Source organism: Barbus barbus, assembly GCF_936440315.1.
Source record: "Barbus barbus genome assembly, chromosome: 43".
In the NCBI taxonomy this organism is placed as follows: Eukaryota; Metazoa; Chordata; class Actinopteri; order Cypriniformes; family Cyprinidae; genus Barbus; species Barbus barbus.
In genome coordinates this window covers 5,398,312-5,413,326 of record NC_136721.1, presented here as the reverse complement: position 1 = coordinate 5,413,326, position 15,015 = coordinate 5,398,312, and the positions used below count along the sequence as shown (strand labels likewise).

General features: G+C 37.6%; 2 protein-coding genes across 2 annotated transcripts in view; one reads left to right on the top strand and one right to left on the bottom strand.

Annotated features, from left to right (window-relative positions):
* Nucleotides 1–553: 553 nt before the first annotated feature.
* LOC306862889 (septin-5-like) lies at nucleotides 554–10,746 on the top strand. Its single transcript, XM_079405946.1, has 12 exons — nucleotides 554–717; nucleotides 2,153–2,467; nucleotides 2,589–2,685; nucleotides 2,774–2,860; nucleotides 3,758–3,881; nucleotides 3,987–4,121; nucleotides 4,445–4,562; nucleotides 4,632–4,733; nucleotides 4,814–4,910; nucleotides 9,767–9,929; nucleotides 10,021–10,120; nucleotides 10,458–10,746. Exons 1-12 carry the CDS (start codon nucleotides 697–699, stop codon nucleotides 10,515–10,517), a joined length of 1,419 nt encoding a protein of 472 aa, XP_079262072.1. The 5' UTR covers nucleotides 554–696; the 3' UTR covers nucleotides 10,518–10,746.
* LOC306862888 (max-binding protein MNT-like) overlaps nucleotides 10,740–15,015 on the bottom strand; it is a 20,054-nt gene continuing 15,778 nt past the window's right edge. The window contains exons 5-6 of the mRNA XM_079405945.1: nucleotides 14,750–14,942; nucleotides 10,740–13,446 (exon numbers count right to left, since the gene is read on the bottom strand). Coding sequence (XP_079262071.1) covers nucleotides 12,773–13,446; nucleotides 14,750–14,942 — 867 coding nt within the window. The 3' untranslated portion in view covers nucleotides 10,740–12,772. The remainder of the gene's footprint in view (nucleotides 13,447–14,749; nucleotides 14,943–15,015) is intronic.

Genomic DNA, 15,015 nt, shown 5'->3' with positions numbered 1-15,015 from the left:
CCATACAGGAGCTTAACAGGTTCTATATGATAGCGGTGCTATATAGCCCCTCAGTCATGCCAAAGAACCGCTGAAGAACCAAGATATGGTGCTATACACCGCCAAAAGTGGTTCCCCTATGATTACGAGCCAAATAACCCACTTTTTAGAGTACTGTAGAGTTTTTACATTTTTTTTTAAATGAATTATTTTACAGTATAGCCTTTATCTTTAACTGATCATTTGAAATGTAAAAAAAAAAAAAATTACAAAGTATTATTATTATTTTTTAGTTGATGTACATTTACCCGGTTATACCATTGAGCTACTATAATGAAAGAAATAATGTCTTTTCATGCTTGTGGCAATTTGTTCACAGTTAAAATGCATATATTATTTTACTTAGCCTATTATATGTTAAGTTTTCTTATTTTAAACGCAACATAATTATAATATTATACTGACATACGAACACAATGACTCTAACCAACGCATCTTTAGGCTGGAGTTGGGTTGGCACCTAGTCGACCAATCAAAGACTAGTTTATAAGCGCGACGCAACTGAAACGCTCCCGGACAGCGCAAGTGATCACTGATTGGACTGAGCCTGCTTTCATCCGTAGGTAGGCTGAGAGGAAGAGATATTTAGAGCATTGACAAGTGGATGTAAACAAAGGAGCATGGAGCACCTGTCGTCGACCACCAACCGGTTCGTGAATGCGATGTACAGGCAGCGCGGTAAGGGTTTTTCAGATAAACACAATACATTTTTAAATGATGGATTTGCATATATAGGTCATTAACGCAGCTGACTAATTCTATATTAATTTTGAAACTTTGATAATGCTTTTTTCTCTCTACTTTCATTGGCACCAGATCCTGAGGTATGGATGCATAACAATTAATTTCCTTATTTAAGATAGAAATGTAGTAAGAGTTGTAACGAAACGACCAAACTGTGCCAGCAGTCACGACCCCCACTTCTCCAGCATCTTACTGGAGATCAGAGCATTAGTGTGAGGTATTAATGTGTCTGGACTAATGAGCAGTGACAGGCTGAATGCAGGTCACGTTGTTTGCATTAGAGACTGAGCGACTGTAGTGAATCTCTACTGTAATGAACGTTTATTTGTGTTGCTCAAACCTGATGAGTGTGTTCTGTTCTTTTGTTGTTGTGATAAAGCATGTAATTCAGAAAAAAAAAAGTTTGTTAAAGGAATAGTTTGCTCATAAATGAAAATAGGAGCTGGACAGCCCCAGTCCCCATTCACTTTAATTGCATGGAAATAAGTAGTCAGTACATTCTGCTTGGCCTACAACTCTTTTTTTGTTTGTTTTATGAATTGGTCTGGGGCAACGTGAAGGTGAATTGAGTGAAGTGACAAATTAAACTTGTGTATGATTAAACGCCACGTATGATTTTCTGGCTACTCTTAAAATAATTACAAAACATTTCCATATAGCTAATGAAAATAAATGTTGACTTGGTCTGTCAAGCTCTGAAATTATTAGAAAGATTATCAATGAATACTTATATAAATTTGTATAAATCTTTTTCCCACACAAATGCATTTGTTATTCACTGTCAACCTGAATAAGTGGGCAAAACTAGACAATTCAGTAACTTGCTATTCTCAAACCATCATTTCTCCACTCATGGCAATGATGGTAACCCCCCAAAACAATCTGTCAAATAGAAATCCCAGTCCAGTTTAGTTTATCTAGTCAAGTTTATCTACTGTTCATTAAAACATTGAAACCATTTAGATTACTAAGAGGTGTCAGTTTCATGAACTTGAAAAAGAAAATTCTGAATACTCATAAAAGTCCATTTGTTTGAAATAATTTGCTTAATTTAAGATCGCCCTACTCAAACCAGTTAATTATTTCAGTGTTAAGGTTTATAGTGTTATTGTATCATTGTCTATTATCGACATTACTGTGGCTATAAATGGTTAATGGTTACATGGAAGAAAGAAAAGGTCAATCACAATTCAGTATATAAACAAATACAAAAAAAGACAAAATCACAATAAAGTAAAGATCTGTAGCTTACTTCTGTTACATTGCAACCTTAACTATTCAAGCTGATTATTTTATATAGTTTATATTATAGTGTTATTAAGTTTATACAAACGGAAACAATAAAGTAATTTGTGTCCCATATCTGCAGTTGTCTAGTTTAGCCATTGAAGACTGTGAGGATGCTGAATTGGCCTATACCATGAGAGACCTGCCCCCTAGAGCTGGTCACACCTTCCCTGGATGTGAAATGCCCATGATGGACAGGGAGCCGGATGGCAGCACCCGCCCTCATACACCAGGGACACCCACTTTCACCCGGCCAATGAACAGAAGTTTTCTGGGCTCCGAGCCGGAGTTACCCCGCCGTGGACAGCTCAGCTCCATGAGCTCTCTGGATTCTCCCCTGAGCCCCTCTCGCCCGAAAAGTCCTTGGGGCAGATTTGACCCCTATGACTCTGCTGAGGTAATGTGTAACCAGTCCTGTGTATGATGCATAATGTTGACTCAGCCTATTTGATTGCTTACGCAGGACCTGATTTTGAAAATACTTATTTTGAAATCACATCACCATCTGAGACTTTTAGGATCAAGATAAGGAGTATGTTGGCTTTGCAACGCTGCCCAACCAGGTGCACAGGAAATCTGTGAAAAAGGGGTTCGCCTTTACTCTTATGGTGGCAGGTGAGATCATCAGATGCTGTATGTCACAGGCAGTGCAAAATAAAAATTGAATTTGATGTCCAATAAAACTTTCTTTTGATCCGTCCAGGGGAGTCAGGTTTAGGGAAATCTACACTAGTCAACAGCCTCTTCCTCACAGACCTTTACAAAGACAGGAAGATGCTGAATGCTGAAGGTAAGAACCAGGATATCATTAACTAAAACAATAAAAAATTCCTCCGACATTTACTGAAATTAAATATTTATTTGAGCTAGTTTTCAATGCAACAAGTCTAAATACTAAAATAAACAAACTAAATAAAAACTGTGTAGAAATATTTAATAAATTGAAAAGTAACAAAAACGACAAACCACAACACAATTACTAAAACTGTAACTATTAAAATGAAGACAGAAAATATTCAAATAAAAATGTTATTCAAAATATTACGAAAAACTATAATAGCATTTTAATTATACTAAAATAACATTGGTAATAAGCAATATTCTTCTGTAAAACAACCTTTGTATAATATAAGCATTATGTAGTTTAGTCAATCAAAACACATTTTTGATTGTAAAATCTAATTTATTCAAGAATATAACTGCAATTCATAAATACACCATCAAACATATTTTTAATTTCTGAATTAAAATTTATTTGGATAAAATATTAAAAATATTTTTTATAACCTTTGGTGATTAAATCAAGGTCATGTGTTTCAAACAATATGGAGGAACTAAAAAGGTCTGTAAGTCTCCTAAAATATCAGACAATTTGACTTAACGACAAGGCAAAGTTCAGTTTCTAAAATGTCATGTGGTATACCCCCCAATAACTAATATTTGTTAATTAATAAATTCATGATATTTGTTAAAACAATTGATTGACCTTGAAAAATATATATTTTAAAATATTTTAATAATGCTTAAAATATGAACATGTATTCAAGGTGTAAGGAAAATATGTTACTTGATGGTTACACCACATGACATAATCATTCAACTAACATTTTTTTTGAAAATGGCATACATTACTACTTTATTTGTTTTTTTTTCTTTATCTGTATTGTTCTTCATTGACCCATTGCAGAGCGGATCTCACAGACAGTGGAAATCACGAAACACACTGTGGCTATAGAGGAGAAAGGAGTCAAACTAAAACTCACCATTGTGGATACACCAGGATTCGGGGATGCTGTCAACAACACAGAGAGGTGGAACTGCAATATGAATTATTAGTCATTTGTCTCAGAATACATGTTGGATTTTGTTTATACAAATACATTTGCTCATTTCCAGTTTTATGTTAATTGTAATAGCTGGGGGGCAGTTGTGGACTACATTGACCAGCAGTTTGAGCAATACTTTCGTGACGAAAGTGGCCTCAACCGTAAAAACATTCAGGACAACCGTGTGCACTGCTGCCTCTACTTCATTTCACCTTATGGCCACGGGTAACACTTCCTGACTACTAGCAACTAGGATTTGGTATTTTTAGGTTATCAGCATAACCTTTGTTTATAGTGTTTAGCTACTATTAAGTCAGTCCCAGAATCATGTATTATATTGAATTTGTGAATTTTTGTTGCTTTCTTCTGAAATATTGGCATCAGAATGCTGTAAAACCCATATCGATCAACCACTATTTAAGATTAAATCAGTTTAATGACAATATAAAAATAGAGGTTTAACTCAAAAACTTAATGACAGTGGCATTTGATTTGGAAATGTACCTCAGGAATAATGGGAGTGACTCTTTTTTCCCCTCTCTCCTCAGTCTCAGACCGATGGATGTGGAGTTCATGAAGATGCTACATGAGAAGGTCAACATAGTGCCTGTGCTGGCCAAAGCAGATAGTCTCACTCCACTGGAAGTCAGAAAAATGAAAATGAAGGTGTGTATGCAGTGTATAAAAAGTATATATATAATATCACAGTCATCATGGGTTTGTTTTTTTCTCTAGATTCGTGAGGAGATTGAGAGATTCGACATCAACATCTACCAGTTCCCTGAATGTGATTCAGATGAAGATGAGGAGTTCAAACTTCAACAACAGGAACTGAAGGTGACCTGCTCTGCTCCATACTTACATCAAACTTAACAGAACACAGACTAAACTGACGTGGATTTCAATCTTTGTTACAGGACAGCATTCCCTTTGCAGTAATTGGCAGTAATCTCCAAGTTGAAAGCCAAGGCAGGCGCTTCAGAGGCCGTCAGTACCCCTGGGGTGTGGTGGAAGGTACTTAGACTCTGTCGTAGACTATTATGTACTATTGTACATAATCTTTTATTTGTTCACAGATGATGAATTAAGTGTCTCTGCAAAAACAGTAATAATCTGTATTGTATGCTCTTACCTGGATACATACAGTCCATTCATGTTAAGCAATATGTACTAAATAGCAAATCTCAACTGCTTGATTGTAATATTGGTGAAAAGTGTAAACTATATTATCAGCCAGTGATATATTAGAAGTTGGATATATAGTATGTCATACTTCACCTGCAAACATTCAGTATGTTAAGATACAAACGTCCACACGTACAACCCGAATTCCGGAAATGTTGGGATGTTTTTAAATTTGAATAAAATGAAAACTAAAGGACTTTCAAATCACACGAGGCAATAGTTTATTCACAATAGAACATAGAGAACATAACAAATGTTCAAACTGAGAAATTCTACACTTTTATCCACTAAATGAGCTCATTTCAAATTTGATGCCAGCTACAGGTCTCAAAAAAGTTGGCACAGGGGCAACAAAGGGCTGAAAAAGCAAGAAATTTTGAAAAGATTCAGCTGGGAGAACATCTAGCAACTAATTAAGTTAATTGACATCATGTCTGTAACATGAATAGCTATAAAAGGGATGTCTTAGAGAGGCAGAGTTTCTCAGAAGTAAAGATGGGCAGAGGCTCTCCAATCTGTGAAAGAGTGCGTAAAAAGATTGTGGAAAACAACATTCCTCAATGTCAAATTGCAGAGGCTTTGCAAATCTCATCATCTACAGTGCATAACATCATCAAAAGATTCAGAGAAACTGGAGAAATCTCTGTGTGTAAGGAACAAGGCCAAAGACCTTTGTTGGATGCCTGCGGTCTTCGGGCCCTCAGACGACACTGCATCACTCATCGGCATGTTTCTGTCATTGACATTACTAAATGGGCCCAGGAATACTTCCAGAAACCACTGTATGTAAAGACAATCCGCCGTGCCATCTGCAGATGCCAACTAAAGCTCTATCATGTAAACATGGTCCAGAAGCACTGTCGTGTCCTGTGGGCCAAGGTTAATTTAAAACGGACTGTTTCAAAGTGGAAAAGTGTTCTATGGTCAGAGGAGTCCAAATTTGACATTCTTGTTGGAAATTACAGACGCCGTGTCCTCCAGACTAAAGAGGAGGGGAGACCTTCCGTCAAAGACGATCACACACTCTTCAGTAGCTGGAAACCTATATCAGGCAAGAATGGGACCAAATTCCAACACAAAAACTCCAGAAACTCATAACCTCGATGCCCAGACATCAAACTGTTTTGAAAGGAAGAGGAGATGCTACACCATGGTAAACATGCCCCTGTCCCAACTATTTTGAGACCTGTAGCAGGCATCAAATTTGAAATGAGCTCATTTTGTGCATAAAATTGTAAACATTTTCAGTTTAAACATTTGTGTTATCTATGTTCTATTGTGAATAAAATATTGGCTCATGTGATTTGAAATTCTTTTAGTTTTCATTTTATTCACATTTAAAAAAACGTCTCAACATTTCCAGATTCTGGTTGTAAAGCAATATATTTTATATAGCAAATCTCAGCTGCATGATTATGTAAAATGTAAACTGAATTATCTTTTTTACTTTATCTGCATACATTACACTCATGTTTTTTTATTTGAAACAAAAATGCAGCAAAATTAATTATCTTTGGATATATAGAGATTTGGATATAAAGTTCCATTTAGATACTTCCCACTTTATCAGCATACATACTGTACAGTAGTGATGAGAGAAACAAAGCTTTTCAAAGCTTTGAATCAACTGAACCAATCGCTTCGCAAAATGATTCACTATTTCGAAGCTTTCAAAACCACACACTGGTGACACCTGCTGGCCAAAACTCAGGCCATACATGCATAAAAACAACTTTTACAAACCCATTGCAAGTGTTTTATTGAAAGCAAAGCAAATTAACTAACCACCCATTAAATAACCATTAAATATTAAGTGTCTGTATGTGTTCTTTTATCCATTTTCAAGGCTTATTTTGGTTATTCAATGAATGACTCAGCTAAACGGGCCAATAAGCAATTAACTATACTATTATTCCTTTTAATTATACAAATGCCTCATTAAAATGTCTACAAATTTATAAAGACTGATCTAAAATCAGGTAAAAAATTAGATGCTATGAGGCAATCTCAGTGATCTTGTATGATTCATGGGTTCACAGAGCTCACCCCTAGCAGTGAATCACTGAAATGTCGAAACATTTTCGTTTAATGTTTTGTTTAGAAACAGCCTCGTTTACTGAAATCACGTGACTTTGGCAGTATGATATGTGTAAGATATGAGTAGTAAGATATGATTAAAATTAAAATATAATGAAATCTTTAAAAATTACAGCACTGTAAAACGACAGACCAGGAATAAACTGTCAATTTATAATATTATGGATGTAAAAGTACAAGAAAGTAATGCCTGTGATTGCATGTGTTAGCGTAGCAATCTTATATAGCGAGTCAGCTAACTGTGTTCTGTAGCATCTGCGCTATGTTGCTTAAACTATCTTTTGGATCTAATGTAATTATTTCCTACATCCAAGTTCCAGGTTATAATATGCAAAAGTCTGCACATTAATCTCTTAATTTTACAATAAGTAGTGAAACTTACCCAAAATAAAGGCTTAAACATCTAAAAACTCACATTTAAGGAGCTACTCTTTTGGTGAAAGTTTTTAGACAGTTTTCAAAATGGCCGCCAGACACTGTGAACACATGGAGACTCATATCTCAGTGTGCAATGATCTGGTTGACCTGAAATTATTGGAGGTATATAGTAACAAACAAATCAATTGGTTAAGACATCAAGTCTTAAATAAATAATTTTTTGTTTCTATAATCTGGTCTCAAAAATGGAAGTGTGTTTAATGGGCACAGAGCAGACCTGTGAGCTTAATAGGTACGTTTACCCTACTATATATTCAATCAAAATGTAACTATATTATTGCCCAGCACTCTGTACAGTTTGAAAATGTATGTCCAACATTCAGCATAGTCACGCAGAGTGAGATATACAGTCCCCTCCATAAGTATTTCAACAGTAAAGACAAAATTGCTCTGTTGGCTGTGGAGTCAAGACATTTGCAAATATGATTAAAAGATGAATGAGACAAAACTACAGAATGTCACATTTTATTATTAACCGTTTCAACACATACACGTTTTGCCAAATAAAAATAACAGCACTTTTAGAGTTCATCCCACTCATTGATGTGAGCGTAAGTATTGGGACAGTTGAACATAAGGCAGATATAAAAGATTAAAAGCTATTATTTAGTTGCAGATCCCTTGCGCACAATCACAGCAGTGAGTCTGTGACCCATAGACATCACCAGACTCTTAGTCTCATCCTTTAAAATACTTTTCCCAGCCTTTAATGCAGCCAATTCCAATTGTTGCTTGTTTTGGGGAGTTTCTGCCTTTACTCTCCTCTTCAGCTGGTGAAATTCATGTTCAATCGGATTTAAATCTGGAGATTGACTTGGGCAATCTAAGACTTTCCATTTCTTTGCCCTTAGAAATTCCTTGACTGAACTGGCAGGGTGTTTTGGGTCATTATCCTGATGCAATATGAAGCACTTCCCAATGAATCTGGTGGCATGTTCTTGAATATTGGTAGGCAAGATGGTTTTGTACCCTTCCAAATTCATTCTGCTACTGTCATCATACATTAAGTCATCAGTAAAGTTGAGAGGGCCTGTTCCAGAGGCAGCCATGCATTCCCATGCCATGACACCACCTCCACCATGCTTTACAGATGAGGCTCTATGCTTGAGATTATTTGCAGTTCCCTTTTTTTCTCCACATTTTTGCTCTCCCATCACTTAGATAAAGGTTCATCTTTGTCTCATCGGTCCATAAACACAGTTCCAAAACTCTTCTGGCTCACCTTTGTGCTTTTTTGCTAACTCTAATCTTGCCTTTCTATTTTTGGTGCTGGTCAGAGGCTTGCATCTTGCTGTGTAGCATCTGTAATTCTGTGTCAAAGTCTCCTGAGGACAGTAGATTGTCAGAGCATCACCCCAGCTTTCTGGAAGTTGTTGGTGATTGTACAGACACGTCTTTTAGGATTCATTTTCACAGCTTTTATGATTTGTCTGTCATCAACTACTGTTGTTTTCTTAGCCGATCAGGTGGTTGCTGGTGTCGCTGGTGGTTTCCAGACTCTTTATTTCTCCATGTCTTTTGTTTTTGCTATAGCTCTAACTGACTTCCTCTTTTCATTTAGCATCCAAATTGCTTGTTTTTCTCTCAAAGTCAGCTCCCTCGTCTTCATCCTGGTTTGTGTTTGTCATCATCGAATGCAAGATTCAGAATACAGAATTAATAGATATAACTGATACGACACATTCCCTGCTTTTAATATCTGAAGAATTAATGCAACAGGACACAGCTGATCACTTAGAAAGACCTGTGAGGCAACTGTTCCAATACTTATGCTCACATCAGATAGAGGGATGAAACTATAAAAGTGCTGAACTTCTTAGCTGGTAAAACATCTATGTGTTGAATCACCCAATAATAAAATCTGACATTCTGTAGTTTTGTCTCATTCATCTTTTAATCACATTTGCAAATTTCTTGACTCCACAGCCAACAGAGCAATTTTGTCTTTACTGTTCCAATACTTAAGTAATACTACTGTGTGTATATATATATATATACATATACATACATACATACAGTATAGCATATCTAAACTGCTTAATTGCTTGTATCGTTACTATTATGAACCTGATTTTCTGTAAAGCTGTTTTGAAACAATGTGTATTGTGTAAGGAACTATTCAAATAAATGAGTCGACTCGACTTTTGCAGTGGAGAACCCTGCTCACTCCGACTTCCTGAAGCTGAGGAACATGTTGGTGCGCACGCACATGCAAGACCTGAAGGATGTGACTCGGGAAATGCATTACGAGAATTACCGCGCTCAGTGCATCCAGAATATGACCCGCATGGTGGTCAAGGAGAGGAAACGCAGGTCAGAGGATGAACTGACATCATCAGATGATCACATCAGACTATATTCTACAGTGCAAATTATTGGTGTGCTTACTGTTTATTTCATCCAGTCTGTGTAACCAGCTAAGAGACAGCACCTCAGACCTTCCTGTGCCTCTGATGCCTGTGGACAGCGAGACTGAGCGCCTTATTTGGGAGAAAGATGAAGAGGTAATACAGTTTTGTTTTTTTATCTAATTAGATCCATACAATGTTTTCATTCTCTTCAGAATAGATTCAGTGCATGTTTGGAATGGATACTAACTTACCATTCACACCATACTACTATTTTTTAAAACATTAAGTGAAAGAGTAGGTATTTACCACATATTTACCACACCTGGCCCTTACTAGAATACAACTAGAATATTACTATGTCTGCCATATTAAAATTAGTATATTAAGATTAGTATGTTAGCATATTTCAACAAAGCCAATGTTTAAGTCTCTCCTTTCTTTAAACTCTCTGATAGTTGTAATAAATCTTGTGTATTTTTTCTTTCTGCAGTTGCGCCGAATGCAGGACGTTCTGGAGAGGATTCAGGAACAGATGCGTCATGGACATTAAGACAGACTAATCAATTAATTTAAATGCGTTTACGATAGAAATATGGCTTGAGATGTCAAAGGTTTGAATATTAACTGTAAAATGTGTGCATCTTGTGAACGTAGGTGTTTGAAGGAATGTGTCCTAAATTAGCTGTCTGAATAAATCTACAAATACTTTTAATATTTTAGACAATGTAAATATGACTGTTGTGATAAACAAGAAATAAAACCAATACAACTTGAATTGTAAATGTCGTAAGATTTATTATGAATCGTCGATATGTTTTTTTTTTTGTAGTAATCTAGCATATTTTAATAAGTTTTATTACTATTTTAGTTAAACATGGTGGACAATTCGATCTTAATGCAGCCCAAAATGTACAGGCGATATATAACTTAAACTTTCTCCATAGGGAAAATGCAGTTTTTCATATATTCATATATAATATCAATGTAGAATGAGGTCTAACGGTCCCGCCCACATCATACAGTATGATACATGGTCCCAAAAAATGAAATAAAGGGAGGGATTAACATTTAAACAAACAAACAAAAACTGCAATCTACATGCAAAACCAGGCATCAGTATAATCCTAAAATGCATACACATATATATGAATGCGTGCATATACCTCACATATATACATACATCCATACACATATATTTAAAAAAAAAGAAAGAAAAACAAAATGCGCTAATAAATTTCACATAGGTTAGGCAATTTGTTTTTTGTTTGCTTGTCTTTTTTAACTGAATGTGAAGCACAGCATGTATTATTCCATCTTCACATCTCCAAAAAAAGAAAAAGGAAGTCAAACAGAAAAACCAAACCTCAATTTTAGGGGGTTTGCAGCAGGAAGAGGATGTTAAGAGCAGGAATCACAGTGTTCCGTTTGAAAGTGACAGTATAAAGCAACAACGTGGTGTACCTAACCATCAACAGCAAACCATTAAGTTTACATGGGGAAACGGTCAGATGGCTATCTTTGTGCAGGTTCAACCGAGCGAGTGCATTGAGTATGGCAGGCCGACTTTAAGAGAAGCACTGCTATTGGCAAAGGGGCTTTTTGTCCTGATCTCAATGAAACCAGAAAACAGCAATTTTAACCTCCTTAAATGCTTATTAACAAGCGCCTACTTCACGACAATTTACACAATCACGCGTAGTAATGAAAAATGTGTGTGCGCCGATGAACGTAGAATGGACACACAACAACAGCACCGATTTACACTGGACAAGCGCGCGCGTTGGACACCTGTGAACGTGCGCGCGGCGTGACGCAAGAGCTTCATATACGTTAACGTATTTTCTAAGACTTCATTCGACGTTTTTCATCGTGTTTGCTACAAGCACGAGAACATTGGTAACTGCTGATTTGAAGAAACGGAAATGCCCGACTACCACACGCCGTAAGTAACGTTTTTAATCATTTGAAACGTTAATCAAGTATTATAAAGTTAAATATCTGAGCACCTGCTGTAAGCTATACATGCTTGAATGTACTTTCAAATACATGTCTTTCTCAGATGTTGAGTTGTATATTAGTTGAGTTTCATTGAAACCCATTCGCCTCGACACTTTTTTTTTTAAGACTGATTGCCAACAGATGTCTGTGACTGTAGGTCAGGTCATGGCAGACTAATGTTGTTGTTGCATTGCGTAGGCAGCAGGTGGCGCCACTGGGCTTGAATTGGGGTTTAGGCACTTATATTCACTCGCAAGTACAGACACTTTGAGAAACTGATCTGAGTCTGAATGTACCTGTTTAGTCAAAAGCCCCGTTTGAAGAGTTTTAAATGCCCCCCAAATATAGTTACACAGGTAACGTTTTTCTGCATGCTTTCAGTGCTGACCTTTAAGCTCTCCTTTTTGATTAAAGTGGATTTTTTTTTTTTTTGGTGAATGAATGTAAAGCGTGAGAATTTGCATACAGAAAAAAAAGGACATGAGGAAAAGAGAAGAAAGAATTGATTTGTTTTAGCACTCCACTTTCACATTACTGAAGACTGACCAATGTCTTCGAATTTAGTTAAGCAAGTGCATTACATGAATTTCATTCCAACGCTGCATGTCAAAAGACACGCAAGCCCCTTCTACAAGCAAAAGAGGACACGCTCCGATCCTGAAGAGGTCCTGGCGTGTAGGAGCGACAGTAGTGAATTTCTGAACGGGATCTAGTCATCCTTTTAGCGATTAGCTCTTCGTCTAGTCTCTCTTGCTCTCACTTTGTGAGACCTCCATTCATAGTCGTTCTGTGCAGCCTCTCTTTTCTTCAGGCCAGCTTTAGTGTGCTGACGGGAAAAGGAGGAACAGTTACCATTGTCACCGGATTGAGCACCGTTTGGCCCACCAGCCCGGTGTGATGGTGAGCGACCACGGCCGTTGGCTTTCCCACCATGGTGGCCTGCTGGCCTGTGACCGGCGTGCCATTAACTTGGGCGTGAGTGTGCGGGTGGTGCGCCAACGTGTGCGTGATGTGCCCCACCATCGCCGACTGAGAGACGGCCACCGACTGCGGGTAAATGGCCGTAGGGAGGTGGGCCACAGGATGCACGGTGATGTGTCCGATAGGCTGGCCGCCACTAGAGGGCGCAATGTGCGCCAGATGTTTAGGCCCAGCTGGGATGACGTGGTTGACAGCTTGGATGACGGATGCATGGGATACGGAGGCATGGGTGATGACTGTTGGCTGAGGAGAGGATACAACGTGGGAAGGGGGCGCAGGGGCAATGGCTTGAGGGGTGACCACTGTGGGCTGGGGTTGATTGGGTGGAGCGGAGGGTGGTGTGGTGGGTTTGTGTTGTATGGAGATATGCGTAGGGAGAATGGAGGGTGGAAGCATGGCAGCGCGGGGCTCTGACGGCGCTGGTGCAGACGGTTTGGCCGCAGAGGGCGGGGAGGAAAGGATGTCATCATCTACGTCTTGGTCGAAGTTGTCTTCACCCTCTGAAAAGAGTGGAAATGATTAATGGCAATTAGATTTTACCTGGTCTCTTAGCCCTGATACAGAGTACGATTAATCATATTAGGGGGAAAATTTGATGTTTGATGTAATATGAAATCAATGTAAATTTGGAAAGGAAAATGGCCTGTTTAATTGTACACACCACGAAAAACTAAGAAAATCGGTTTCTGGTGCAAGAAACCTCAACATGGGGGACATCAAGGGGGAATAAATAAATAATAAAAAATATCTATTTCTGATGAAAAAAAAATCAACTAACAATTTGTAAAATAAATAAAGTGATTAAAAAAAACATTATTTTTTATCAAATACATTTAAAAAAAATTATTGTGAAATATTACAATTTAAAGGAATGGTTTTCTTTTTAGTATTTTTTAAATACAACATTTCTCTCATGGAAAAGCTACATTTCCAGCAGCAATTACTTCAGTCTTCCATGTCACATGATCATTCAGAAATAATTCTAATATGTTGATTTGCTGCTTAAGAAACATTTCTTATTATGAATACTTGAAAAGCTGTGCTGCTTAATATTTTTGTGGAAACTGTGGTTTTAAAAGGGTCATATGATGCTTTTTTTAAAGATCATTATTTTGTGTATTTGGTGTAACAGAATATGTTGACGTTTTAATGTTCAAAAAACACATTATTTTTCAAATACTGTACATTATTGTAGGCCCTCTGTGCCCCGCCTCTCTCAAACGTGTCGTTTTCTACAAAGTCCCTCCTTCCGACAAGCGAAGTCTACTCTGATTGGCCGAACACAGCGAGCACTCGTTGGAAATGTAATGCCCCTTACCATAATTGCGAGATTCATCTTTCAAAATAAATGTGAAGACAGTTAATAATGTCCTTAGTTTTACCATCAGTTGAAGCCCGAATGGGGAACAGTCGCGTGACAGACGCAGTGATGAAGCTCGTATGTGTGGCACACAAGCCGCGATTAAAAAAAAGCTGACTCCACTGTAATGTGACCTTGTCTCTCTCTCTCACACATGCACACACACACACACACACAACGTGCAAAATATTATGCAAATATTTCCACATCGTGACGTAGACATGTGGGGGCGTGTTTGAATGAGCCATTTTAGGGGGGCGTGGCAGAGTCTTAACTTTGATAAAGAATATCTCTTTGGGTTTGAAACTTTAATCTTTGCATCTTCAGGGGTCTTATCTATGCACAATCAGCTTGTAACACTCCAAAGAGAAAGGAAAACTTGAAATCGCATCATATGACCCTTTTAAGCGGTATATATATATATATGTATATGTGTGTTGTACCTGATGCTGTTGATGTGGAGGCCTGATCATCTTCCGGTTGGACAGTTTGTCGAAGTATCCTGTCGATTTCCATGATGTCTATACACTGGCTCAACTCATTCTTCAGCTCCGCGAGTCTTTGCTGAGTGGCGATCTTCTCCCGTGCCAAGCGCTCCATCTCGTGCTCGTACTCCTTTTCTTTCCGCTTCAAAGTCTGCAAGAAACATGACACATAACTCCTTGAATCATCTGCACTTTAATACGCACATGAAGCATTCACTGTGCAA

Coding starts and splice junctions, on each gene's coding strand:
- LOC306862889 (XM_079405946.1), top strand. CDS start 697: ATGCGATGTACAGGCAGCGCG. Junction 718..2,152: donor TGCGATGTACAGGCAGCGCG/GTAAGGGTTTTT, acceptor CCATATCTGCAG/TTGTCTAGTTTAGCCATTGA. Junction 4,734..4,813: donor TTCAACAACAGGAACTGAAG/GTGACCTGCTCT, acceptor TCTTTGTTACAG/GACAGCATTCCCTTTGCAGT.